At 47.6% G+C, this 27,623-nt stretch overlaps 9 protein-coding genes and 1 non-coding gene across 10 annotated transcripts; 7 read left to right on the top strand and 3 right to left on the bottom strand.

Moving 5' to 3' along the window:
* Positions 1 to 2,304: 2,304 nt before the first annotated feature.
* Positions 2,305 to 4,297, top strand: CCR4 (Glucose-repressible alcohol dehydrogenase transcriptional effector; the record flags this gene model as incomplete). Its single annotated transcript, XM_044828079.1, has 2 exons — positions 2,305 to 3,046; positions 3,093 to 4,297. The coding sequence occupies 2 exons, from the start codon at positions 2,305 to 2,307 to the stop codon at positions 4,295 to 4,297; spliced, it is 1,947 nt and encodes a 648-aa protein (XP_044676633.1).
* Positions 4,298 to 5,930: 1,633 nt separating this feature from the next.
* Positions 5,931 to 6,864, top strand: J7337_010495 (uncharacterized protein; the record flags this gene model as incomplete). The annotated part of the gene is given in 2 exon segments (XM_044828080.1): positions 5,931 to 6,288; positions 6,305 to 6,864. 2 exon segments carry the CDS (start codon positions 5,931 to 5,933, stop codon positions 6,862 to 6,864), a joined length of 918 nt encoding a protein of 305 aa, XP_044676634.1.
* Positions 6,865 to 7,227: 363 nt separating this feature from the next.
* On the bottom strand, positions 7,228 to 8,577 carry J7337_010496 (uncharacterized protein; the record flags this gene model as incomplete). Its single annotated transcript, XM_044828081.1, has 1 exon — positions 7,228 to 8,577. The coding sequence occupies one exon, from the start codon at positions 8,575 to 8,577 to the stop codon at positions 7,228 to 7,230; it is 1,350 nt and encodes a 449-aa protein (XP_044676635.1).
* A 524-nt stretch (positions 8,578 to 9,101) lies between these two features.
* On the bottom strand, positions 9,102 to 10,820 carry ELP3 (Elongator subunit; the record flags this gene model as incomplete). The annotated part of the gene is made up of 1 exon (XM_044828082.1): positions 9,102 to 10,820. The coding sequence occupies one exon, from the start codon at positions 10,818 to 10,820 to the stop codon at positions 9,102 to 9,104; it is 1,719 nt and encodes a 572-aa protein (XP_044676636.1).
* Positions 10,821 to 14,493: 3,673 nt separating this feature from the next.
* On the top strand, positions 14,494 to 16,385 carry J7337_010498 (uncharacterized protein; the record flags this gene model as incomplete). The annotated part of the gene is made up of 6 exons (XM_044828083.1): positions 14,494 to 14,925; positions 14,974 to 15,123; positions 15,174 to 15,348; positions 15,398 to 15,509; positions 15,557 to 16,111; positions 16,163 to 16,385. The coding sequence occupies 6 exons, from the start codon at positions 14,494 to 14,496 to the stop codon at positions 16,383 to 16,385; spliced, it is 1,647 nt and encodes a 548-aa protein (XP_044676637.1).
* Positions 16,386 to 16,928: 543 nt separating this feature from the next.
* Positions 16,929 to 19,275, top strand: J7337_010499 (uncharacterized protein; the record flags this gene model as incomplete). Its single annotated transcript, XM_044828084.1, has 2 exons — positions 16,929 to 17,454; positions 17,501 to 19,275. 2 exons carry the CDS (start codon positions 16,929 to 16,931, stop codon positions 19,273 to 19,275), a joined length of 2,301 nt encoding a protein of 766 aa, XP_044676638.1.
* An 845-nt stretch (positions 19,276 to 20,120) lies between these two features.
* On the top strand, positions 20,121 to 21,074 carry J7337_010500 (uncharacterized protein; the record flags this gene model as incomplete). The annotated part of the gene is made up of 1 exon (XM_044828085.1): positions 20,121 to 21,074. One exon carries the CDS (start codon positions 20,121 to 20,123, stop codon positions 21,072 to 21,074), a length of 954 nt encoding a protein of 317 aa, XP_044676639.1.
* A 379-nt stretch (positions 21,075 to 21,453) lies between these two features.
* Positions 21,454 to 21,543, top strand: J7337_010501. The gene has a single exon. It is a non-coding gene; the product is annotated as a tRNA-Glu (tRNA).
* Positions 21,544 to 21,892: 349 nt separating this feature from the next.
* J7337_010502 (uncharacterized protein) lies at positions 21,893 to 22,387 on the top strand (the record flags this gene model as incomplete). Its single annotated transcript, XM_044828086.1, has 1 exon — positions 21,893 to 22,387. The coding sequence occupies one exon, from the start codon at positions 21,893 to 21,895 to the stop codon at positions 22,385 to 22,387; it is 495 nt and encodes a 164-aa protein (XP_044676640.1).
* A 570-nt stretch (positions 22,388 to 22,957) lies between these two features.
* On the bottom strand, positions 22,958 to 26,251 carry J7337_010503 (uncharacterized protein; the record flags this gene model as incomplete). Its single annotated transcript, XM_044828087.1, has 2 exons — positions 22,958 to 25,790; positions 25,842 to 26,251. The coding sequence occupies 2 exons, from the start codon at positions 26,249 to 26,251 to the stop codon at positions 22,958 to 22,960; spliced, it is 3,243 nt and encodes a 1,080-aa protein (XP_044676641.1).
* Between the last annotated feature and the right edge of the window lie 1,372 nt (positions 26,252 to 27,623).

A 27,623-nucleotide genomic window follows, 5' to 3' on the forward strand; every position in this document is an offset into this window, starting at 1 on the left:
CTCTCTAACTTGTGATTTCTGCAGGCCGCAGCTCACCTAAACTTTCTCGACTCTCATGCACTTGCTAGGCTCTGCAGTATCATCCATGTACCATGCCGGGAGGATTCAACTCCCAATTTCAGCTTGCATCTGAATCTGACAGCGTAAACATAGTCTCCCATGTTCTCGTTTCAGTGAGTGTAAACGTACCAATCGCATGGGTTGCTCGCATGAATGATTGCCGAGTTACCCATGGGCTCAGGAGTCAAGCTTGCGATCTTCTCCCGTCCCGGAACGGATAGGCTGTCTAGGGGGTGAAATAAAACGTCTGACATGAAGATCCGATTTTGTATGGTAAATGTGGATTCCAGCGTCAGACGTCTTATTTCACCCCGAGGGCTGTTCAGAGTTCAAACGAGACATTTCTTTGACAGGAGCGCTACCCGAAGATGAAGATTGTCCAACGGTCCTATTCTCGGCTGAATGGCATAACATTGGATGCCCATGCCGGTTTGAGCTGAAGTGTTTGCCTCCTCGACTCAAGTCTTGGTAACGTGATACATAAGCCAGAATCCAGGTGGTTGATTTGAGCCCATGATTGTTCCCTCTTCCGATGGTGGTGCTTCCTATGTATACCCCGTACATCCAGCCCATCTTGACTCTCTCTAAGGCTGCACGCGGTCCGTGTTGGTGGACGGAACCATTGAATCCGTGGGACGCCAAATAACAGGGCTGTCGAAGCGATGGCGTTTTGCGAGATGAGACCTGATCAATGGCGTCACTTTACAGGCTGGCTGGCTGTGCCCTCCCAGCCACAGTTGCGTTTACTGGTATCCGCAGCGAGCTGATTGATGGTGTTCCTGGAACATACAGATAACACAGGCTGTCTCATGTGTTTCCAGCACCAACAGTCCATAAGTGTACTTGTGCATATATATCTCCTGGCCTCTTCAGAACATGCATTACGGCACTTCAAGCCAATCGACAGCCCTACGCCGAGGCTCAAAAACACGCTAGTAATTATATCGTGATCATAGAGGTTGAACTCAATCTGTGGTAGGTCTCAGTCCCCCTTATGAACTCCATATGTGCATATGATGCGCAAACATACGATTGCTCAGGGAGGATTCTGCCAAAAAGCATGCAAACCTGCGTTAGACATGAGCAACGCAAGCGTATTTCGCGAACGTGTCTTGTCTTGTCTTGTCTCACAATGGCACAAGGACATGCAACTATCGTCGACTAGATGCGGCCGGACCTTGCAAGGCTGAATCGTCGTCCAAGCTGAGTCGTGCAATTATAGAGAGGCTGCACGTGATTGTCGATTCTGACTCTCCTCGCACGAGCCATCAAAATGCGGAGCAGGTGCACGTGATTAAACGCCCGCTTCTGGGTTGCAATTCCGTTCATCGCAGCATCACGGCCAGCATCACAGTCATATCCATGCGCTCCCTTTGCCATCGGCCACTTTTCTTCTGTTCAAGTATCAGTTGATTTTTTTTCAGTGAATATCTACATTGTTGCGATCGCTCTTTACAGGTGCGTTGGCCCCGCAGAAGCTAGCAATGACAGCGCAACGTGTCGCTAAAGCTTGGATCCCCCTCCCATGATGCCCTTCTTTCAAAGCTTTAACTAATCATTACCTCTGCAGCATTTCTTGACTCACATACACTCTGCATTTCTGCTTTCACAAGAAAAACGTTGTCGCTTCGATAAAATCGATCGTGACCGGAAAAATTAAACAACCTTTTATCACTATCAAGCCACCACAGATCTTCTGGGACTGTCGCAACGACACCTCTCGATGAGCTATTGACCTGCCAACGAACCGACGTTCTCCATTCGAGCCAGAAAGCAACGACAATTGTTCCGGTGACAGCTGTAGGCTGATGCGTAAACGCGAGCTATCTTTGCTTTCTCTCTTTTGGAACCTTGGGTTAAGCTTCGAGCTCCGTCGCCCCCCCATTGTTACACGAACCATATCGAAGCCAAAGTCAAAAGTCAACGCTATATAAGACGGCCGATGAGCTTCTCCAGCAATTTGCTATATTCACTTCCTCCCATCACGACCGCCGATCAGCGATATCTACCGCCGTGCTGCTCGCCGGCGCAACTACCTAGACCTCCACCCCTGAGACTATAACCACCATAATCACATCACAAATACCTACCGGAATGTATCCTCAACACTCCGGGCAGGGTCAACATGCTCGGCTCAACGGAGCCGGGCGAGGCATCCCAAACTTGCTATACAATTATCAGCATTCCCAACACCAACACCCTTCTCAAACGCAACACCACCAAGGACTTCAACACGACCATGGAATGCCCAACACCAACGGCTTAGGCCATCACTCAACCTTTACGCCAGGCGTGCTTTCTAACTCGAGTCCTTTCAACCCGAATGCGCTTCAGAATGGCCATTCTGCAGGAAACCGAGGACAGCCACCTTCGAACGAAATGTGGCAAGAACAATTGCGAATGCACAAGGATGCTGAACGAGCGCATTCTGCCATGACCGATCAACAACAACCGCACTACTATGCTAGGCTCAGGGCGTCGGAAAATAGAGGAATTGGTCCCCCACCATCAGCTAGCCTGCGTGCCCACCCAGACGACGAAGACGATGGTGTTGATAGGAGACGACCCTTGGCTATCGAGAAGGAGGCGACACGGCAGGACTGGCATAATCTGGATATGAGTGGGCAGGGGTTGCGAAACTTGGCTCCAGAGCTCTTCAAGTACAAATTTTTGAACGAGCTCTTTATCGCCTCCAACAAACTGACACGACTACCGAACGCGATTGGAGAACTCCGAGCATTGCGCCACCTTGACGCCTCTTTCAACCAAATAATCGAAATCCCCCCCGAAATTGGAATGTGCACTTATCTCAAGAACCTGTTACTTTTCAATAATAACATCCAGACTTTACCGAACGAACTTGGATCACTGCACCTTCTGGAGATGCTCGGTATCGAGGGCAACCCATTGGATGCGGATGTGAAACATAAGATCATGGAGGAGGGCACAAAGAGCCTGATACATACGCTGAAGGAAAATACTCCTAGTAAGTCGATGGCGCACCTCGCGACGATTTATGCTAACAGTTATAGTGCCCATTCCTCCCACACCCCGAAGGCCCATCGTTATACAAGAGGACGTGTCACCCATTCTGGAGAGGATCAAGGTTTTCTCGTGGAACATTCTTTGCGACAAGTATGCGACACCCCAGACTTACGGTTATACACCCACCCGTGCCCTCGACTGGGAGTATCGCAAAGGATGTATCCTGGAAGAACTCCGAATCAGGGATGCGGATTTCCTTGCTCTCCAGGAGGTATCAACAGATGCCTTCAAGGAGGATCTCAGCCCGGAACTTGCTCAGATGGACTACAAGGGTGTTCATTGGCCCAAATCACGAGCCAAGACCATGTCGGAAAAGGATGCACAGTCTGTTGATGGTTGTGCCGTCTTTTACAAGCAGAGCAAGTTCATTCTTCTCGACAAGCAGCTTATCGAATTCGCCACGATTGCCATCAACCGACCCGACATGAAGAACCAGCACGACGTCTTCAACCGTGTGATGCCCAAGGACAATATTGCTGTCATTTGCTTCTTTGAGTCTCGTCTCACCGGAGCTCGAATTATCCTGGTCAATGCCCATCTCACGTGGGACTCTGCCTTGGCCGATGTCAAGGTTATCCAAACTGGTATTCTTATGGAACATGTTACGAAGCTTGCGGAGAAGTACGCGAGGTGGCCAGCTGTCAAGGACAAGAAGATGATTGTGCTACCGATGGGAGACGATGAGGTACCTGTGCCCCAAGCTGAGCCAGGTCCCAGCCAAGAGTATCGCACCAATACCGAGATTCCTCTGCTGGTCTGCGGTGATTTCAACTCCACAGAAGACTCTTCAGTATATGAACTGATGTCTATGGGACGTGTACCACCCGACCACTTAGAACTTAGCAGCTTCCAGTACGGTAGCTTCACGCGAGATGGTATTGAACACCCCTTCAGTCTCCGAGACGCCTACGCCCATATCAAAGGCACTGCCGATGAAATGCCATTCACCAACTATACGCCTGGATTTGCCGATGTCATTGATTACATCTGGTACTCTACGAATACACTGGAGGTAGTAGACCTTCTTGGACCCCCCGACCCCGAATACCTGAAGCGAATTCCTGCCTTCCCTTACTGGCACTTCCCCGCAGACCACATCCAGATCATGTCTGAGTTTGTGATCAAGGGTCGGAAGGAGAAGAAGCACCTCCCCGATCGTGAACCGGACTTCGGCCCCGGGTCACGCGGCTGATAACCGCAGACGGGAGGGCTGGGACCCGAACCCCGAATCCTCGCGTGAGGAGAAACACGTCGATACGTACATCTGGATGTAGTTATTTTGGTTTTGCGTCATGGAGTTTTGAGGATCTTGCAACGGCTCTTGGGGGCAGGGGGACAGGTCGGTGGGGGGATGATGTTAGCGGTATGTATACAGGTAGCGGAGATAAGGGGAAGCATATAGGTGGAATTGTAGGAATTGATTCACAATGTTCTTGTCTTTGTTCCCTATGTGATGTGTCCTGTTACGTGAGGCATGGGCGGTTACTTTCCACTTTGGCACCTCGTAGCAGTATCATGAAGCTATTGGCCACCCCTCTTATCTTTCTGCACACCTACATCATTTGTTTGTCTTGCATAGGTAGCATGGAAGCCTTATGATATGAGGCAGGACCAATGATGGAGCTTGCGTCTTGTGCAACTCACAAGCCACCCTTGCTGAGAGCGGATGGCTGCAGACCGCATCACCATTGCGCCCCTTTGATGCAGCGCAGACAAGGGCACGTCACTTGACTGCAGAGGCTTTACATTGCGTTTAAACCTAAGGCCCACTCAATATGGATGATGTAGTATCATATTCACGTGGTTCTTTGTTCTCTTGATCTATAACTACTACGAAATCTTCAGTGAACTTAAACTTGTTCACTTAACTTGTCGGCCGCTTTGATGTGCTCCAACGAACACACATATATACTAAATACCCACCAGCATTAGTACGCATTTCTACCAACTTTTGGTATTATCGTCGGTCGACATGATGGACCTACCTCTCACGCTCAACTTTGCGCCCTTACAGGGCTGAGGGAGCTCATAGCTGATGCCCTTAAAGACAGTCTTCACCCGCTGCTTTTCAGGCGCCATTTCGACAACAACAAGGTTGGGAAGAGGGCCAGAATCCTAATGGATGGTGTTCCCCATTGGAGATGATTAACCTGAGTTCGAGAAAACTATACATGTATATTAAACCGGCAACTCTATTCAACGATCAACTCAAGAGATCATAGCCGAGCTCATGAATCAGCATGGCTTGTCCTTGGGCAAGACCATGAAAGTCAGGTCGAGTTCGCCAGAGGTTCATGAACCATGGTGACAGGCACTTCGGTGTACAGGGCATGTCTTTATGTTCATGAGACTGACAACCTCGACGTAGTCCGTCTGCCGTTCCCCGTGTCAGGGCTTGAATACTTGCAACATACTCACAAACCACTGAGATATATATACCTTCAGAGCATGCAGTTGACCATCAGTTGAACTTCATCACCATCTTCAGTCCATTTGATTTCTCCCAAGTACCCACAAACTGAGATCCCTGTTGTTTGGTACTTGTGCTGGTAATCCTGGCTTACTTCTTCAACACACACTATATAAACAGACTCAACGACCAGGTCAGCGACCACCGCTTCAGAGTCATCTTCTCGGCAAATAAGATGTCTCAGTTCGTTGGGTTCTCCTGGACAACTCCCCGTAGCCTCATCAAAAGCTTTCGGGAGCAAAATCCACGCTCCAAATACATCAATGACTTGGTGGAGCGTATCGGGTCTGAGACAGTGACCGGATCGACAGTGCTCTTACAGGAGACTCTCACAAATTATATACACCCTCTCAACATGGACATGGCCCTCACCACCATCAACCTCCTCCGATTCCCATTCAACACAACAACACCTCCTGGGAACGACCATAACAACCTCCGATACAGACGCACCCTCACATTGACCGAGTCGTGGAACATCGCTGGGTATCTCACCGAAGTCTTGAGCAACGGGAAGAGACTCCACGAGTTCCTTGAACTAGCGGATCAAGTCAACCAACTTGCCTTCATCTTCGCCTCAGTCAATGAGGCCGAATATTACTGGTTTAGAATGTACTACTTGTACACCATGGCTAATACAGAAGATGTGCTTCTATTTATTGTTAATATGATCCGCCGTCGAATGTTGCGAGCTATCAATCGGAACCCACCTGGTAAGTCAACCTACAGATCTTGATGGTAACCCTATTGAACCAAATCTCCTTGCTAGAGTCCAGCAAGTATTCTGGCTCCACGAGTTAAAGCTTCGAGCGCGAATTCTCGAAGAAGGATGGCGTACCAACCAGATCCAGATCCCAGGAGATAAGAACCCCGTGGATATCGTCGAAACCTTGCGGCGCCCCCATGATATCGACGTAAGGCGATTCTTGGAGTTGGTAGAGTTGCAGCGGTTCGAGGGAACTTTCTTCGACCACGGAATTGAGGGTCGGAAGAAACTAAAGGTTTTGAACGAACGCCTCCTCGAATGCTCGACACCTGAGAATCTTGGGATTCAGGGGTCAGTCTTATACCTTCCTCGTAGTGACGATAAGGACTCCATGCAGCTGCTTTTCCAGCTTGTGGCCATGGATGAACAATCGGGGCTTTTCTGGGAAAAGTACGATTTTCAATCTCCGTTTTGGTATGATGGCTGGTTCGAGAAGTATCCTGTCTCTTGGTCGATTGAGCACTTCTCACTTGGCATCAATTATTCCCGCCTCGAGAGGGAGGGGGATCATCAACAGGAGTGAGAAGCTTTTAGAGGCAGGGAAGAAGAAGGTCAATACAGACAGCCACAAGAAGTATCGCCATGCGGCATTGGTGATTGTCAGTAGGAAGAAGAAGAAGAAAAAGAAGTTGAAAAGGGTATCCACGAAAGTTTTAACGATAAATGATGTTTTATGGTTGGGATATGTTTACCTTGGCGTAGACTAAATAGAGCGTTTTAAAAATACAAAAATCCTAAATGAACACGACCCAGAGAAGAAAATGTGACACTATGAATAACGTAGAGAGGTATCTGTCATTTCTATATACTTCCTGAACTTTCTATACAGGCCCAAAACAATGAGGAGAATAGTCTATGCACCAACGCCATCACACCAACCCAGCCTCTAGTGTAGCAGAATGTCATACCCATCCTTTGTAATTCTCACTTCTTCCTGCCCAAGTCCGTACTTGCGCCGTATCAACTCAAAGATGATCAATCCCGCACTCGTGCTAGGAACCTGCCGTATCGCATTCCACCAGAACCCTCTATACAGCCATTTCGTTAACGTCAGTCCTTCGGCTGCTGCCTCCCCTCGACATACAGCGAGTGATTCCTGGTAGGCGTGGTAGTAGGCTCGTAGCATCCTCCATCGTCGGCGTGGCTTTTCGGGGTTTGCGACACGGGAAGCACGAAGCCTTGCAGCCTTCTCGTCGAGGTCTTCAAGATGATCCCAGTGTTTGACTTGGAAGTGCGTCAAAGGATGTAGTAGGACCTGTTGAGTAAACGAAGCACTGATACCACCAAGGAGAAGAAACATGGGCTCAAGGGCATAATGTGGTCGAATAAGCCTCATGCCTTCTTCTTGTCTGTGTTCGTGCGTAGGACGCTTCATGGCGAGCACATCAACGATATCCTCAGCCAGACCGCCGTAATACCACGTAACGAAGCGATAGTAGCCTTGAGCCTTAACGTACTCGAATGTACTGAAGAAGATAGCACTTCCAAGACTGTCTTTTGCGAGTGATAGACCCCATCCTGCAAAAATACCCCTGAGTCCAATCTCGCGAAGCTTCTCTGCGCTAAAAGCCCACATGCTCCGGGGTTTCCCGCTGCCATCGTTTGGCATTAAATCTCGATGATCATACCGTGCTTGGATGGCGTCCAAGGGTGCAGCCACAACACTCTGAAGTGCGCCTGCAAGTAATCCAGCTGTGAAGGTATGCATCGGGTGAGGCGGTGGATATACTCTCTTCCGCGCTTGTCCGCTCTCTTCATGGAGTCGTCCTAGAATTTGGAGATAACTCGTGTACAGCACTGCACCAACACCAACATTCGCAATAAGAGGCGGTAAAATCTGATTCGGTATAATTCCCCATCCCTGGTGTCTAATAGCCGAAGTCAAAACCCCAGGAGTTGTACTTCTCAGCAACAACCAACTCTGTCGCATAAACACATTGAGTCGAGAAGCAGAAGGATCATTCGCAGCAGCCTTCATCATCAGCTCCGTCTGCGCCTGATGAATAGTCCTCGCATAAGCCAGATAATCCACACGCGTTCTAAAGAAAGCCTTGGCAGGAGCACGGAAGTAGAAAGCGATGAGTTGGGTGCTCAAGGCACGAACACCAGCTGCTGAAGCGGCAGTTGCGGCATTGCTTCTGGGGTCACGGTCTGGAAGCACGACGTTGACGTCGGGAGGTAACGCCGGGAGGATCCCGGTTCCATAGTCCGGGACGTCATTTCGACGATTGTTCATGGCGTTGAGGGAGTCATAGTGAGAGAAAGATGAGATCGGGGAGGGAGCCTGTGAGCGAAAGCAGGTTGACGTCGGCTTTGGGAGTTGATGAGCTGGTGACTAAGCGACGTGGACCAATCGGGTGCTGCAGGTGACGATGATCTTGGCCAGCAGGTCCCGAGCGAGATCTGAGGCATCCTCATGAACAGCGCAGGTGACCTGAAACTGCAGGGCCATCACAGCCTGACTACGGCTAAACAAGATAAGTGAGAAATTAACTGTACTAGATTGACATGCTCCGTTTCTAAATGGATGAGTGAATCTAAGCAGGAGTGAGAACTCAGAACTACTCATGAGTTTGCCTCTATTTCACTGTCACTTCACTCAATTCCGCAGAGCAATCAAGAGGGAAGAAAACACAATATGATCAAATGTCGTAACTTTTCATTTCCCACCCAAAGACGCCGTCTATAAATGCAGTATCCCCTGCCGTGAGGTATTCCCAGTCTCATCCTTCATGCTATTCATCATCCTGGAGCTCGTCCTTACTCAGGCTGCTCACGACCATCCAGCCACTTGCTCATATAAGGACCATCCAACCAGAAGCCAAGCTTCTTGTAATAGCTCCTCACTCCAACACCAGAGATAACACTGATCTTGTCGCTGCCGTGCTCCTCAATCGCAATCCTCTCGGCCTCCTCCATCAGAAGTGTACCGAAACCCTGATGCTGGAACTTGCGGGGATCGCGAGCGTGAACTGGCACAGCTGTGCCATAAACGTGAAGCTCTCGCACCATACTCGTGGGCTGGCCTGTAAGCTCCTCTCGGTAGGTATACTTCTCGGTACACTTTCGCAATCGAAGTAGAGCAACGAGGATATCCTGCTTGGGATCCTCGTAGGCCAGGAAAGTCTCCCAACCGCCGTTGGCGACGTAATCTCGTCGGACCAGCTCGATCTGGTTAGGTCGAATCTTGTTCTTGATCTCGTTCACTCCAACCTCTCGTGTCCGCACATCTCGGCAGGTTGTTCCAAAGTCCTTCATTCGAGCCAGTGCCAGTTCGCGTAGGTTACCGTTCTCAACTCCAGATGTGACCAGAGGCATGGGAATATCGCGCTGAACGCGGTAGATACGAGTCCAAGGAGGAATAAGAGCCATAATTCTTGCGATGAGATCGATCAAGCCGTTGGGAGTGTAGTTCTGGTATCGCCCTGTCCTCCACAATTCGTACAAACCTGTACCTCGAATGACCAGGGTAGGATAAATCTTGAGACCGTCGGTTCGGAAAGCAGGATTCTCGAAGTACTCTCTGAACTGATCGATGTCGCGCTCCATGCCAACGTTTGGCAAATCGGGCATCATGTGGCTAACAACCTTGTAACCAGCGTCCTTGGCGAGGCAGAACGTCTCTGCGACTGCGGCAACTGTGTGTCCTCGGTTGGAGTCTCGCGCAACATCTTCGTACAATGACTGCACTCCAACCTCGAGTCGTGTACAGCCATATCGCAGCATGTCAGAAAGATGAGGCTGCAGACAATAATCGGGTCGTGTCTCGATTGTGATTCCGACACACTTGATGTTGCTCATCTCGCCAGCCTCCACGGCCTCATCAACATTGGTCGTTTGGTAACCACTAAGAGCATTGTGAAGCTGTGCAATAAACTCCTCGCGGTATGACTCAGAAAGAGACATAAAGGTTCCTCCCATAATGATGTACTCAACCTTGTCGACAGAGTGGCCAAGAGACTTGAGCTGATCAACACGTCCTCGAGCCTGCTCGAAAGGGTCGTATCGTGCACGAATGGCTCGCATCGATGTAGGTTCGTAGCCAGTATAAGACTGTGTGCTATACTCGAAGTCGGAATCAGGACCTCCAGGACAATAAACGCAGATGTTGCCGGTATAAGCGATATGAGGACACCGATGGGGCTTGCACATGACAGCGACGACAGCAATACCAGAGGACGTTCTAATGGGCTTCGCGATGAGCTTTGGCAGGATGTATTTCTTATAGTGTTCGGGAATGGAGGCGATGATGGCGGTCAAAGGTGGGATGTTCTGGAGCTTGTGCTTTTTGGCAAGCTTGTTTCGCAGGGAGTTGAGGTTGATATCGCGTGTGGCTCGACCAGCCTTGCTGGCTTCGTGTTCTTCGATGAGGGCATTTGCGACGTCGGCGCAGCATCGTAGGAAGCGCTCGCTCTCGGGAGCCATGTCGGGCTTCTTCTTGATCGGCGCGGCCGTCACGGTCATGGTGGCGGTGGCCATGATGATGATTATGGTCTTTCGAGAAGACTAGAATCTATCGAGGATGTTGGTTTGTGTGACTGGGAATTATTCAAGTGGTTGGAGGTGGATGGCCGAATTTGTGTGCCAGTCAAAACGACATAGATGGGAATGAGTTATCGATCTTTGCCCCTCCAAAAGAAGCTTCAGATGGAAAAATCGTGGTGGGGCTGACGTTTTCCCCACCCAATGCGGAGATGGGCAATTGTCAAAGCTACGGTCACGTGGGCCCTTCATCGTCAACTATGCATTTTGACTGTCGAAATTAGACAGTTCAGAAAGCTTGGTTCTCGTCCCAAAAAGAGGAGACTAAACTAAACTTAGGCCAAATTATCTAAATATTTCTGTCCCTTAGTGTCAGGATCCTAGGTGTTCTTACCCCTCCTACGCAGGCCATATACAAAGACTCAATTATGATTAACATCTTGATTTCCCACGCAACAAGCCTTTGTGGCAACCGTATATTAAAACTTTCGAACTAAGGCATAAAGCGAACCTTCTTCAAACTAGTGTAGCTCCCATGAAGGGTCTGCGTATATAAGACACCTTCTTCCACCTCTTTCAGCTCGCTCTAAGCCAGCATTCTGCTTCAGTCAAACACTTTATTTTGATATTCTTCCATAACACAAAGTATATAGATGTGTTTCTTGTCGGATACTGATATTGGTCTCGAGGCAGATCCTGATTTCCCAGATGATTTCCAATCGCTACAAATTTACTCCGAATATCCCATGTATGGACTGGGACCACCCTGTCCATCTCGGCGATCTCTATGATGATGGTCGCTATCGAATAATCCAAAAGATTGGTGCTGGAGATACTTCTATGATATGGCTTGCGCGCGATTCTTCGAGTTGGAGTTGGGTAGCTCTTAAGATCCCAATGACCGACCAACCGTCAAGTGTTGAGAACAACATAGTCAAGTGCCACAGCATTCTGGCCCGCCATGAACAAGACTGTGGAGATCCTTGGTTCATTACCTACACGAGATACTTCGATATTGATGGTCCCAACGGACGCCATCTCTGTCTGGTTCTTCCCTTCTGTGGTCGAAATCTGCACTCTTTGTCGAATTATATGAAGAGCAGAATGAAGCCGCGATTTGTTCAAGCGCACGCCTATCAAGAAACAGAGATTCTTAGGGACTTGCATACCCGCGGAATCTGCATGGGAATATCAGACCAGGAAACCTCGTTCTCTGAATTCGCAATCTGGACCATCTCGACGACCAAGGAATTTATCGCCTGTTTGGTCAGCCCATGATTGACGAATTAAAGACCGAGTCCGGCAGAATCCAAGACCCGGAAGCTCCTCGCTACGTTGTCGGCTTTCTCGATTTCATGTTAAGTGGCGAAGACGTTCTTCTGAACGAATTATGCCTTATTGGTTTTGACCATGCATTCGAGATTTCGTTACCGAAGACAATCGCACCACTGCCTGAATTTCTGGCGCCCAAGGTAGCTGTAGGGAAGCCAGCCAGCCTAGCAAGTGATGTTTGGACTCTGGGTGTCACAATTCTAAACATGCGTTCAGGCATCTCGCTGTTCCCCTATCATGTCGATTGCTCAGCACATCTTATTACAGAGTGCGTGAAGTACTCTGGAATACTACCAAGATCTTGGGAAGAGTCCTTTTATGATGGAGAGGGGCGGCCGACTTCAGATAAAACTAAAAGCTGTCCAAGGGAAGTGTCTGACGAGATTCACTCACTGAAGCAATGGACCTGCGATATCTGGGACGGATCAACGCAAGTCAATGAGAATGAGTCAACGCCAGCTGCGCCCTTTATGGTCCGAGACGAAGAAAGGTCGCTTCCCGATGGCTGTGACTGGCTGAGCGACGATATTTCCCCCGTCATCAATTACAATACCCAAGACATAGATCAACTGGCCGCCATACATGACAATACAGAGAGATCATACCCGAAACACTATGCCAAACAGGTTTGGAAACCTTCTGCTTTCAAAATCAACGGCACCTACCTCCCAGAAGGTGGGGGAGTGGGATGGTTCACCTACTTACCAGGAAATAGTGATGTAGAGGACAACCTTCAATCATTGCCGAGAATATCAACACAAGAAGCCGATATGCTATATGATCTTTTGAGAAAGATTTTCGTGTATGAAGGACGCATAAGTGCGGAGGATATCTTGGGTCACCCCTGGTTCGAGATGGTTTAATGGGGAACATAATACTGGTAGGTATTTGTTATTTCAAGCTTGTTTCTATGCAGCAAAACTATTCTAGTTACTTAAGAAGTTGACTTGTGCTTGATATGGCCCTGGGGATTAAGTAACCCTAAGTTGGAGTACCAACATCACTACCTACTTAGTCTAAAGTGCCTCTAAGTTTATACTGGACTTCCCTAAGTCTCTTCGTCGTTTAGTATGGACGCTTTGTCCTCTAGATTGAGAACTACCTAAAAATATACAAGGTTAAGCTACTCCAGAGAACGGCTAGATATTCTTGATGATTTTTCTCTTCAAAACCATGTCCCTGAAATGGCTGAGGGGTCCATCAAGCCATGGCCACTCGATGAAGCACGTGGGCCGCGTTTATATCAGCCTTAGATCCTTCCAAGTATCCGAAACAAGCCATCCGAGTTTATTCTTATCAAAGACCTGTTTGGGAATTTCTGATCAGTTAATCATGCTGCAGAGGATTGGGATCCTTCAAATACAAGTCTGTGATTCTTGAATAAACTGAGGTTTAGAGCTTGAAAAAGGCATTCGGGTTGCTCGACTCGGTCACTAAAACAGGAGATCGCGATAACTCATCTTTTAATATGTGTTACTTATCTTGAAGTATCAGCATGTAAGCAGGTTGTTCTCATCTCGGGACCGAGAAAAGCTACGCCAGGGAATCTGCGATATAAGGTTGCAACTAGTACTGATTCTTGATATGCATAAACACTAGATATGCCGGAAGCGCAAGCTAGACGTGATCCCGATTTAGTCTTGTGGCTATACTTATTTTAAGCATTGCACGGCGAAACCACCCACGGCTGATATCAAGTTGAACCGGACCGTAGGCTTCCTGATTATGAGCTACAGCATAAAACCAAGAGAGATTGTGCTTTTATTTTCAATGGACTTAGCCAAGATCACACTACCTAGACTAAAGGATGCGCATGATGCTGTCAAAAGGGTAGTACAGTACACAAGTACTTGAAAGTCGGATCTTCAAGACTGCCTTGCCCTCATCGCCCCTACAGGGATTCCCATGCGAATGATCTCCCAAGTTCCATATCAAACCCAAACAGAATTTCTCTTAAAGTAGGGACTAATAAACAAAGTCTGGACCCCTGCGCCAAGTCAAAACATACCCCTACCACTACGTGCGTCCATCTGCGCGTCTAAGTGGTGAACTCACCAAGAGACGGGGACTAAATTAGCAAGAAGGATGTATTTAGGACCAAGATGATTCTGAATGTCAACACCGAGTGAGGCTAAGGAAGCTCCGAAGGATTCAGCAGTAAATTCAAAGGTTGCATGAAGCTGATTTAGGGCTTACTTTTGAATTTGATCTGCTGATCCTTAGACACTACGGGCTGAGAAACTGGTGATGCGAAGAGTATATAATGACTTAAGAACTCGATGATTAAGGAGATATCGAACAACGATAAACAGCAAGCTACGAAAAGGCCAACTACAAAATGGCGCGCTGGACACAACCTCTTCTTCTGACCACTTCGGTCCTCCTTTCCCTGTCCTCCATTGGCATAGCACATCCCGCAAACAATCATGCAATTTTCCCCAAGCACGCTGTGATCCCCCCGGTTCTCCCCCTTAACGCCTTCAAACGTCAAGATGTACCAGCTACTGCAATCACACCCGTCCCAGAGGTGAAGCAAGCTGAGGATGTCTCGCAGCCCACCGCCACTGTTCCTTTTGAGGCTCCCATCTCTGCTGAGGATATCAACGACTGGCGCTCTGTGAACTGTGAGGCTGACGGTGTCAAGGACCATACTCTGTATGGACCTGACCGTTGGAAGAATGTTGATGCGGGTGATGCTTGGAGTGCTGTTATTGAGGGATGGAAGATGAATATTACTGGTGGACGTGAACAGAAGCACTTTTCCAATAATGTGAGTTCCAGGCGAAGCATGAAGAGCTATTGTGGCTGATATCTCTAGGTTTCCAACTTCTTTCACGGCCCTCAAGACATGTTCTGCGAGACTTTCAGTGACGAAGGCAGTGGATGCGAGGATCTCAACCTGCAGTGCCACTCTACCAGTGTTCCTGCTGGCTATTTTATTCTGCACTCGTTCGAAAACATCTTTGCTGTGAGTCCCTCTCAAGATCTTGGTAATTCAATCTGGCTAACAATGGCAAGATGCACTCCAACATTTGGAACGCGGTTGGCGATGCCGTTCGTGATAACGATATTGGAACCATTGCTTCGGAGTTTGGCAAGGTTCCTCCCAAGGAGGGAGGTCTTGCGACTTCTATTCTCATCGACATTGCCTTGATGGCTTGGGGTATTGTTATGGGCCCTGCCTGGAATAAATGTATGCCAATATTCTCTCTTATGGATAGACATGGACTGACGATGGACAGTGATCGGCCCCAAGTTCACTGATAGCACCAATGCTGGTACGCTGAAGGACACGACCAACGACCTTGTCAAGAACTCTTTGACACTCACTAAGGACATACTCAACGGTAGAGCGTATGTTTCACCACCTCATTTCATTACTCAACTAACAATTGCGCCAGCCAAGATCAGCTTGGAGTCCAGAACGGTCTCACAGCTCAAATGCAAGGCCTCACCGAAGGCTGGAAAGATGGTGTCCTAGCAACTCAAAAGTGGCTCTTCGGCGGTTCCGAAGACGGCTACAATCAACTCGGCGCCATGATCTCTGACGCCTCAATGTTTGGTGATAACTGGCTTCTCGACCGTGGCGACCACGCCAAGCAAGTCAAACGCGCTATCAACGCCTTTCTGATCCCAATGGCTTGGCAGTACTCTCCCGATGTGGTTATTCCCTTCATTGCAGAGTCTGATGTTGCTTGTGATCAAGACCCTGGCTGGAACAAGGAAGCTACTTTCACGACTATGTACCAGCACTGGATTGATGATGGTGCTCTGAAGGATGGCCGTTTCTGCTTCAATGGGAAGTCCTATTGGCTTCTTGGTGGCCGTGATCGCAACAGCAACTGTGATAGCAAGTCTGGTGATTCTGACTGTGGTGGCTTTGCTCTTCCTCCTGGATGGCAGTCTTTGAAGGACAAGAAGTTCACTGACATCTCTCTCGATAACGTTATTATTGGGTAAGCTCCCTTCATACACTCCCGAAGACCAATCTCTTAATGATTTCATAGATCTCTCAACTCAAAGGCTGCTAATGGTGGCAAGAACGGCTTCAAGCTTGATCTTGGGGATGAGCCTAGCCGAGAGGTCCTTGATAGCCTTGCTGGTAGTGGCATCGAGGCTCCTGGTGTCTTCAACATCCCAATTTGCTCTATGGACGAAGTCATTGAGAACTACTATCTGTGGTACGGCAATAGTCGAGATGACATGACCAACTTCCCTTGCAACGTTTGATTCCGGTTCTCCATCTTGTATTTCTTCTTCCTCTTCTGTATTCTCTTCTATACTGTCATCTTGAGATTTATCTTTCACAAAGCTCGCTGTACTTCAGTTGGTTAGTTCGAAACTTTTGTTGCTCTATAAACCATTCCATATATTCAGACACAGACCCCTGACCGCTCTCTTAAATTTGGGTTAGCCTTGATCTGCGCTACTGGCTCGGAAATGAATTTGGCGATCGAAATCTGACTTGAGTAGTGTCTATAGAGCAAATCAGTTCAATCTGTAACGCTGTTTCGTGATGAATAAAAGTGCCGTACCTGTTCATCAGGTTATTGACCCCCTGCATCGGTCAGATTGGCTATCTGATGCATCACATGACCCTAGGACCCAGGCAGGTGAGATAAAACAAATAATCCTCAAACTTGTTTCAGACCCAGTCTCTTCATAGTCATATCATATCACTAAGCCATTTAACAATTGTCGTTGTGAACAAATCTTGCTCGGCAATTCTACGCGATTTACTGTACGGGATTCTCGCTGCGGGGTTCGCTTACTATGGCCTCACTCAACCTTCAGCGAACACCGTACCCAACTGGGGACACTGAAGATGATATCCGGAAAGACCCGACACTATGTCGAACATGCTGGAATCTCTATTCAGGTTCGACTGCTACTGTTGTTCCTCTGGCTGGTATAGCCATGCACGAAAATTCTGGTTCCATCAACGCAGGCAGAGCGGCTACGGCTGGTAACCTAGATGAAGCTCCTGTTTGGGCAGGACGAGGTCGTATCGACTATGCTTCGTGGCAAGTCAGTGTTTACCTCCCCGATGTTCCTGGGACAGTAGCTAGAGGTTGCCTGTCTTGTTTCCTTCTCCAAGCGATCTTGATAAAGTTGACTAAAGGATCAGTGGATATCAATGATCCCGAGCTCTGGTTAGACATTGTCTTCTGCAAGGGAAACGTCTTAAGGATGAAGCTTATTCGTGGGAGCCCCCCTGACGACTTTGATATGTTCTCTTCGGGTGGCGGAAGCACAGATGGAGACGTTCTTGAGAGCTTCGAGATATACACCCTCCCTGGTAAGACACGCAGTTCAGCTTCTGGAACGACAGCTCATAGATATAGGTTCGCCCTGCCCATGGCCGACTATCGGCTCGTCGATGAACGTCGAACGTCCTGACTGGAGTCTTCCGGCTGAAATTGGTGGACATGCAAGCCATATCGAGCCAGATCCAACTTCCAAGTCATCCTTCGACAGGGTCAAAAGCTGGATCAGAACCTGCAAAGATACGCACAAAATCTGCACAGAAGCCGAGGCCTCGTCAAACCCACAGCTTCCAAAGAGAGTCATCGATATTGGACCTGATACCAACGACGGAATCCATATCTTTGTTCACGACGATGCCGCACAGCAGATTACAGAACCATACATCGCGCTGTCTCATTGTTGGGGAAAGACCCAGCATTTAATCTCGACAAAGGCAACTCTTGACCAGTGGAAGCAAAACATTCCGTTCAACCGCTTCGCCAAAACATTCCAAGATGCTGTTATTATCTCGAGAGAGTTGGGCATTCGATATGTTTGGATAGACTCTCTTTGTATCGTTCAAGATGATAAGCAAGATTGGGAAATCGAAGCAGCCAAGATGGCGTCCATATATAACGGTGCAGAGCTAGTACTAGCAGCAACTGGATCTGCCGATGGAGCTGGCGGCTGTCTATTTCAAAGAGATCCTTTCGTCACAGTTTCCGGAACATTTCCAGATGAAAAGCCTTTTGAGATCTACGGACGAAAGGTAGCGAAGCATGCAGTCTTTGGTTGGAACACAGACCCCAATGGGTCCAAGGGATCTTCAAACCCTATTGTTGGAACCACAGTCTCCGAGGTTTATGATTATCCTTTGATGACAAGAGCTTGGTGTTTCCAGGAGAGGCTCTTGGCAACTCGAATTCTCCACTATACCAAGAGTGAGATGATCTTTGACTGTCTATCCTCGATGGAATGCGAGTGTGGTGCTCTGGAGAAACACGAGGATGACCCGCTGGTACCTGCTCGCCGAATCATGAAGACAGGACACAAGTTCATCACCGGAACAAAGAGCTACAGAGGCTCATCTACCAACCCCGCAGCCCCTTTAAAGGGAGACATCAAGGAATTCATAGAACATCATGAACTCTGGCGAGACTTGATTGTTCAGTACTCCCAGAAGAATATCACTAAACGAACTGACGGTCTCCCAGCTGTTGCAGGACTGGCTACAGAGTGGTCCAATAAACTTACAGGAAGGTACCTTGCAGGTCTTTGGGAGAAGGATTTGCTCAACGATCTACGCTGGATGCCAGATGAAAAAGACTCGGGCGAGGAATCAGAGTACATCGCGCCGAGCTGGAGCTGGCTCAGCGTTCATCGTGGTGTGACATGGGGAGTTGAGAGCTTTGAATTTGACAAGTTCTTCGTGACAGTGGATTTTGATCGTACCGCATGCCCTCTTAGCGGTCATAACCAGTTTGGAGCCGTCGACTCTGGGTACATCTTTCTAACCGGCCGCATCATGCCCATAACCTTTTCCGTTGATGAAAACATGGTTTGGTTAGAAAAGCCAGGAAATGATACAAGAAAGCCATTTGACAGACCGGATAGTCTTTGGAGGTTGCGAAACTTGGAGAATAATGAGCTATTCTGCCTTAGGTTTTCAACAAGAATGAGTACGAGAAATGCTTGGGATGACGATGCGGCGTTGGTGTTGGTTAAGGCAGATGAGATGATTTTGAAGAAGCAGCCCGAAGAGGTCCAGAAGTTTGAACATGTTTATCAGAGGGTTGGATTCATCACGAATTATATGACGCAGGGTTGGAATCATGAGAGGGACTCGAAGGAGATGGGGATGTATATCATTTAGCTGCTCAAGGTTTCGTTACGATAAACAGAGTTGAACAGATTTGGATAGTCTGAATACTAGGTCGATAAGAAAGTGGAGGCGAGTAAATGTAGAGTACAACAGAATGAATGTTCACTCCATGATCTGATCTATCAAGGTGCCAGTAGAACAGGTATATCCACCCTTTGCGTGACATTAATCAGGCGGTGAAGATGAAGAGTTATCGACCCAGGACGAACTTAGGTTGTAATACCTCGAATAGTCCGCCAATCTCAACAACGTGACAACGTTCATGGCCAAGGAATGGATAAATGGTAGATAGATTAAGTTCACCGACACTCTAAGCGACATATCCCACCCGTAACGGAACATATCCCGCGAGAAGCGATGCCCCGCTAGGTCTATTCAGTACAATGTTTGCGGAACATGATCCATCACTTATGCGTGGGATAACCAAGATTTTGTGCTACAATTCCAGGGACGGCATGTATTGACTTTTTAGGGAGATCGGAGACGTGCGTCGATTGCATGTTTTATCTGGTGACAGAAAAGTAACACGGTAAAAAACCCTTTAGCTTATAGAAACATGAGATATCGCTTCTAGAAATGACCTGATGCCATTGACTAGTGGCGGAGCCCTACCGCCGCGCTGGGTCCGGATCTGATATGATCGGCCAAGTTCGGAATTACACGACTTCTTTTGGAATTCGATCGCCCGGTGTAATATCTCATGTTGCATATGGATTATGATGTGACTGAAGAATATATGGAGATACTGATGATATATAAAAGGTGATCTCTGGGCCTGCAACCATGAGCCTCATGTTCTGTACTACATATTGTTACAATTCTATCAATCTATCACAATGCCAAAGTATGTTCTCACAGGCGCAGACGGCAATCTCGGCCGCATCGCAGCAACCTTTGCTACAGAAATCGCCAAGCCCGGCGATGAGCTCGTCTTCACTACATACAAAGATGAAGCTATCCCCGCTGACCTCCGCAAATCATGGACCGACAAAGGCGCAAAAGTCGTGACTGCCACCTACGATGGCATTGAAAGTCTCAAGGCGGCTTTTCAAGGTGCTGAGGCTGTGTCTCTCATCTCAACTTGGCTCTTTGGCGAAGGACGACGTCGTCAGGCCCAGACTGTCGTTGACGCTGCCAAGGCATGTGGTGTCAAGAGAGTCTGCTATACTTCGTTCTGTGGAGCGGGTATCGAGGCTGAGAATGAAGAGGATATTCCTTTCCTCCCCAGAGATCACCACTTTATCGAGAAGATCATCTATGCTTCTGGTCTAGAGTACAGCATCCAGCGGAATTACCTGTACGCGGATAACATACCAACTCTCTTTGCACCATCGTGGAAATTCTGTGGTGATCGCTGGCTCGTCAACACGCACGGCAAAGCAGGCGCATACGTTGCCCGCGAAGACTGCGGCAACGTCCTCGCTGCTCTGCTCCTCGGCCGCGGCGAACCCAACAAAGTGTATGAGATTACAGGTCCCAAAGCCATAACCAACGAGGAAGTTTTCAAGTGGATGTGCGAGCAAACGGGGTACAAGGGAGAAATCGTCGATCTTCCCGATGAGGAGTTGAAGAGTTGGTGGTTGGGTCATGGGTTGCCTACGGACTTCTTTGGGGACTTTTCAAAGCTGCCGATGAAGTTGTGTATTGGCGATCTTTTGTGCTGTGGAGAGATGGTTGCGAGGGGGTTCATGGCTGAGACGAATGATAATGTTGAGAAGTTGACGGGGAGGAAGCCAATCCCGTATAGGGAGGCTTTATTGCAGTACAAGGATTTCTTCCCGAAGCCATAGACAGTCTTTTAGAATGCGTCTTATTAGATATAGAGTAATGTAATTTGTCAATTTAGTCATCTGGTCTTTTGCTCAGAGTGAATAGGCTGCAATCAATCTGACAAAAGCGTAAAGTAACCTTGAGATAAAAGTGCATTGTCTTAATCTCATCAGTATATGATATTAGGTTATCAAGCTTGAACTTTATTTGAATTGAATTTAGCCTTCTATCTTAGTAGAGAGACTTGAGGGTTAACCTTGAAAGATGTAGTTAAAAGCTGGCCACTGTTGGATGTCGTGTTGTCAGACTTCAGAAACCAACTCCTGGTATCAGGCTGAAGCCAGGTTTGCCTGGCAATCTTCTACACGAATATTGGGACCCACGTTATAAGCGACATCATCCGGTATGGTGTAGTGGCTAACATTTCGCGCTCTCATAACCTGAGAGATCAGTACCGCGGAGCCCAGGGTTCGATTCCCTGTACCGGAGTAACATATATCTCATCTTTTTGCGTTCTCGCTGAAATTTCTTAATGTCTATCATCTAGCTCAACTTTTAGCTCGTGGCGTTGGTGAACAGGCCTGTCGGCGCACAAGCAATTCCCAATGGGCCCAACGCCACGTCAATAGTATGTTCACTAGTGACATGCACGATTTGATGAGATGTAAAGCCAACAACAAGCAGTCAGGGGAAAGAGATGAATGCAGATCGTTGCGTAGATAACGAGACTTTCCCGCCCTGTTTTCTCAGTTGGTTTGTTCTTTGTTGTTCCCATTCATTCGTTCATTCACTTATTCTTTTCCCTCGTCTTGACTATCACTCGTTTTTACTAGTCATCATGCTGTCTTCCAACGTCCTCAGTGTTGTCGCACTCCTTGCTGCTGCTGTAAATGCAGGCCCCTGCCGCCCTTCGACAACTCTGGCTGGAACCACTACTAAGGTCGCCTCAACTGCAACTGTTATTGACAGTACTACCGATCTCACATCAACTATCATCGAGAGCGCCACAGAGACTGAGACAACCGACATTGCCACTACTACCACTACCACGGCCATCGTTGAAGAGTCTACTACTACTACAGCCATCGTTGAGGAGTCTACTACTACCACCGCTATTATTGAAGAGTCTACCACTACCGACATTCCCACCACTACCACGGCAGTTGTTGAAGAATCGACCACTACCGAGGCCGCAAGCACCACGACCACCGCTGCGGTCTACAACTATTCTTGCTCTACGAGTGACGACTGTGTTGCCTACCCAGATATGTGTCTCGATGGGCTGGTGAACTTATGCATTTGCTCGAACGCCGCTTGCGTGCCGGTCAACTAAATTTTGCGCCGCCATCTTGCCAATTCTGTCAACCCAGATAAACGTCTGCTCCAGCTGATCGAACTTGAAATACGGTCGTAAATTTGGGTTAGATAAATTATATGGTCTCGTGTCCCGTACTGCAGAGTTTGGAATACTCGGTGTATCTTATGTCTAATTCTATCTGAGCGAGGTTGGATCAAGGGGAGTGGACATGTTCTTATTCCTTGAAATTCGTATCTCAAACTACGATTTCCCCTCTAATTTGTTGTTGAGATAGGGGGGCTTGCACTAAAAATTAATAATAATCCATGCTTCATTGAAGTTGTTAGCTCTAGTCGAGGCCATCACAAATAGATAGAGCATCAGCACTAGAGAGAACTATCAAATTTTGATCTATTTCTTAGCTATCATTCATAACCCAATCGCTCCCCTTCTTCATTCCCGGCAATTTCGAAGCCCCTGCGATGACCGACCTCAAGAACGTCACTATCAGGTCCCTTCAGTAAAGATCACCTCCAGTCCCAGCTAAGATCTGTGTATACCAAGACTATCTCAAACATCAGATATTAGAACTCTGTATCAACTTATCTATGTAAGCGACATTCTACTTAGTGGCTCCCTCCTCAAAAATGATTCATATTCCGAGATATTTCTATTCCAGATCGGCGCTCCCACCACGCGCAGGATATCAGCGGCTTTGCGCTTCTCTCTATCCTCTAGCTCTTGATCAATACCACCTGCAATAAGAAGATTGGCGATCTTGTAAAGTTGATACTCTTCTACATCATCTGTAGCTTCGTGACTCTTCTTCGCTCTACCAAGAGCAATCTGGTTGGCGACGTGATGCAATGCAGTCCAACCCTTGAGGTCTGTTTGGTTGATAGATGCTCTGGAGTCCAAGAGGAACTGAACAGCCTCTACTGGGTCAGACAGAGAGCTGTTTGTGCCTGTTGAACGGATGAATACCATCAGAGGGGTCTCTCTATTGGGATATGGTCCCAAATTCGGGAGGGTGATGCCATGTCTGTGTAAATATCCCATAACAGCTCGTTTCCAATATCTGAAGCCACGGTTTTCTCTATCTATACTGAAGCCATCTGGAGATGCGCCTCCACAAAGTAAAGCTTCTGCGTACTGTATAAAGACCGATCCATCGAATGAGCTTGGATCAGCATCACTGGAAAGACACAGTAAAGCTTGTGTCACTTCATCTGACTTGGAATTCGGCTGCGCCCAGATCTTGCCTTCAAAGCAACAAAGAAATTTGACAACCTCAAGCTTTCGGTTGACAACAGCAGTACAGATAGGTCCTTTTAGCTGCCGAGAAGCTTTGAGCTTTGGTGCACCAGCCTCTATTAGTAACTTGACCATATTCTCATCGCAGCGACTAATGGCAGTAGCCAAAGAAAATGACGAATCTTGCCATATGCTGCGTCGAGGATAGCGGTTGAGCAGTAGCGAAGCAACTTTGTGATGGCCGCCGAGGACCGCAAGTTCAATGGGCGTCATAGCCACGATTTCTGCTGTGCTTAGTTGTAGCCCTCCACCTCTTTGAACTTTTATCAATCGATCCTCACCCCTTGGTCTTGTTTGGGAATGACTGTACAGAGAGCCGATGTTGGCTTGCCTTATACAGGTAAGCAGGCTTGTGTTTGCAAGAATCTTTCGAACTATGGCAGCAACACCAAGGAGACACGCCAATTGGAGACCTTGGAGCTGAGCTGCAGTGGTCGTATCCTTTGGGTGTTCAAAGAATATAAAACCACTTCCATTGATCTCTTCAAGTCCAACAATCGTGTCGTGATGCTCAGTTGCTGTTGAGAGAATGGTCGACATATCTTCTCGTCCCTCTCTCAGTTGTGTGAGGTAAGCGAACCAGAGTCTTCGATTTTCATGGTTTCGTGTTAGGAAAGTCAACGCCCTTTTTGCCAAGGTCTCATTTGAAAGCTTTTCGGGACATTGTCCGAGGTGTCTGAACCAGAATCTTGAGGCATAAGCTAGAACATGATCATACTCCATAGAGCTCCGCCTTTCAGCCTCTGCTTCAAGCCCCTTCTCCATGATTTCCAAACAGCGAGAAGCGAGAATCTCATGGCCGTTATCAGGGATGATTTGAAAGAAGTCAAGGTCAGCATCGGGGTCCGTTGCAGTTCGTAAAACATAAGGTTGAAGTAGGTAATCTCTGACTGATCGGTGGGAGAGCTGAATGGTTTCCATGGTTTCGTATCCAGAACCAGATCTCCTCGTCTCTGTCTTGGCCATAAGGAGAGTCCCACAGTAACTCAAATAAGCCTTCATGTTTATAAAAGCAGTGTCTGGCGTGGCAAACTCATCGGTGATAAGAGTGCTTAATTCATCAAGACTCAGTGGATAGTATGCCAAGGCTACCCAGGTCAAGATTGATCGTACCTTTTGGCGACACTCGAATGGAACAGTCATGAGAGAACTCTCGTAGATTCTGTTGATGTCTCCTGAAAGCTCGTTGAGATACTTTGCTGCAGTATCTGCGCCTTGCCCTTTGATCCCAGAAACAGCCAAGGTTGCCCAGAGGAACGAACCACCAGCTCTTTTTGTAAGGCTCTTGTTCATCTCTTCTTGGAAGTCTTGAGACCAACCATTCTCATGTGCGGTATTCAAAACATGAAAATTGATAAAAAGCTGTACGTCTTGGACGTTGTGCTCGTGTGCATCTGAGTCTAGGTATATTGTTGAAAGCTCAGTAGGAAAGCTGTCTTTTTGGAATGGCTGGCGCGTAGTCAAAAGAACCCGAAAATTCCGACGGTCTTGATTCGATGAGGATAGCAGTTCCGAGAGCCTCTCAGTAAGGGTCTTGATCGACGACTCATCACATTCGTCAAGTCCATCAACAACACATGTAACAGTTCCTGCGTTAGGATCCTGGACCATCGCGGTGAATATTTGCCAAAGAGCTTCAACTGAGTAGGTTGCCAACACAATTCTCCCTTCATCGATTGAAACAGTTCTCTTGAGCCCGTGATGTAAACGCTCAGGACGTAATCTGCAAAGCTGCCAAATGAGACCACGGAGGACAGCCATGGCAGAGTTGGCGTTGATATTTCCATGGTTGCAAAAGAAGTATAAAACTGTGTCGGTTGACATGCACGCAGAAAGCTGCTCCAGTTGCTCGGTTAGGTATATCGCCAACATAGTTTTGCCGTGACCTTCGCCGCCTTGTATATGAAGACCCTTGCAATTACCAGAGCCTGAGAGCCATGACCGGTAAGTGGTTGTTTCGGTGATCCACATAAAGGTTCCTTGGATAATGGGCCCTTTACTTGACTGAAGAGCAGCGCGGTCTTCTCTTGGATCTGTGACGAATAAAAGGCTCAAGAACTCTCGCTCGCGATCTTTGAAAGTTTGAGAATATTCCAAAGGACGACTATCAGAGAGTGGCCTCAACCTTTCAAAAGTTAGGGCAAGACGTAACTAGGTATTTCGAAAGGGCACATACCTTGAATTTCGAAAAGCTACGAGGCATAGCTGCTCCCTATGCAACTCTTCAAAAAGGTCCTTAAATTCCCGATCATTCAGCTCAGCGTAGACCCCGAGTAGTCCTTGCTGAGTAGAAGTGTGTCTACCACCATTATCAACCCATTCAAGCTGAGAGAGAATTCTGCTAATGAGCTTGTAGCAGTAAACTAAGATTTGTCTGGTCAGACCAAGATGTTCTTCGTCATTGTGGTCCTCGGCTGAAGGTTTCAGCTCAACCTCCCTGGCTAATCTTGAAAAACTCTCAAGCTGCTGCACACGTTTCGAGACAGAGTTGGTATTTCGATCAAGTTGCTGAAAGAATCGAATTGCCTCATCTGCTATTCCAACAAGTCGGGCAGCGGCAGTCGTGATGCCTGTTGTGTTGTTCATGATCATTAGAATAAATCTAGAGAAATAGTGATACAACATGAAACATTCCCGCTGGTGTAATTATACTACAACTTTAACAATGACACATGCTTATACTACCGCCCACGATTCATCTGTATGGTAGACCTGTGCAGTTCAGCAAGATGGCTATTTTTAACGTTGATCAAGCCAACCACAGTACTGAAATGACGGACAGGGATACTGGCACTACTGGCCAGATCACGGGAGTCTTCGTATTCGATGCGCCACGCTTACTCGAGAAATGGACCTGGCCTTTTTCTAGGAGCGATGACATAGTTTTGGTAGGGAACTATTGCCTGCCTAATGTCATTGTCCTTCTAGATAGTCAATCAAGAATAGCGAGCTTATGCATATGCGTCGCCATGTTGGATCTTGGTATAGGGCTGCCTATTTCGAGTGGCTGAAACATGGTCTAAGCTAACACGGATGCACAGATCTCGTATCGGCCCCTAAGATATGCTATTGTTAGTAGTTATGCGGTCTTGCTTCCCTTTCTAAACGTGGCTTCTTTGGTTCGTGACTTGTACAGTCGAGAAGCTTTTGTCAGTGACGAATTGCGTAGTCTGGGCTGAAGAATCTTGCTAAAAAAAAAAAAAAAAAAAAAAAAAAAAAAAAAAAAAAAAAAAAAAAAGAAATTCGAAAAATATCTCGTGAGCTATCGTGGTCTTTTTCATATTGTCTGAAGATGATAGATGTGTAAGAATGTTTAGACAGCGCTGACTAGTGTGGTTTGAATCCCATAGATCTCTTGGCCGAAACATGAATGATATCATTGCCCATAAAGAATTCTGCGAAGGTGCATCACTGCCGCGGTGTGAACAGCCTCGTGAGATCTAACGGTAGGTGATCTTATTTGCGACAGATAATTCAGATTCACGAGGCAATATGATATTAGTTGAAACGAGAATGGCCTGTGAAGCTCACAACTTACAAACTCAATCTAGTTTCTCCCTGCCACTGGAAGCCATATGCTCGGCATATCAACGGCTAAAGCTCATGAGTAATCTATTTCCGAACCTCGGAGACATGATCGAGAAAATTGCCGATTTCGTCACAGCCTCGCGTGACGTAAAAGCCCAAATCTCCTGATGTTGGTGGGGTTCTAGAATTCGTAGTCATAATTCCAGTACCTGAGTGCGGTACTTACAAATTGCGGATTGCAAATGCGGCTTTCGTACTGTAAGTATGGAGCCCAGGCACGAGAACGGGAACACGTGGGAAAGGCTCCGCAGTGGATCAAAGGAATTCAATTTCCAGGCTGTGGTCCTCCCATATCTCGCTTCACATTCTGCCCGGTATAACTAGCTACGCAACTGCAACGCTGCAGCTGTCACTGTCGGGATTATATTGC

Source organism: Fusarium musae, chromosome 8, assembly GCF_019915245.1.
Source record: "Fusarium musae strain F31 chromosome 8, whole genome shotgun sequence".
In the NCBI taxonomy this organism is placed as follows: Eukaryota; Fungi; Ascomycota; class Sordariomycetes; order Hypocreales; family Nectriaceae; genus Fusarium; species Fusarium musae.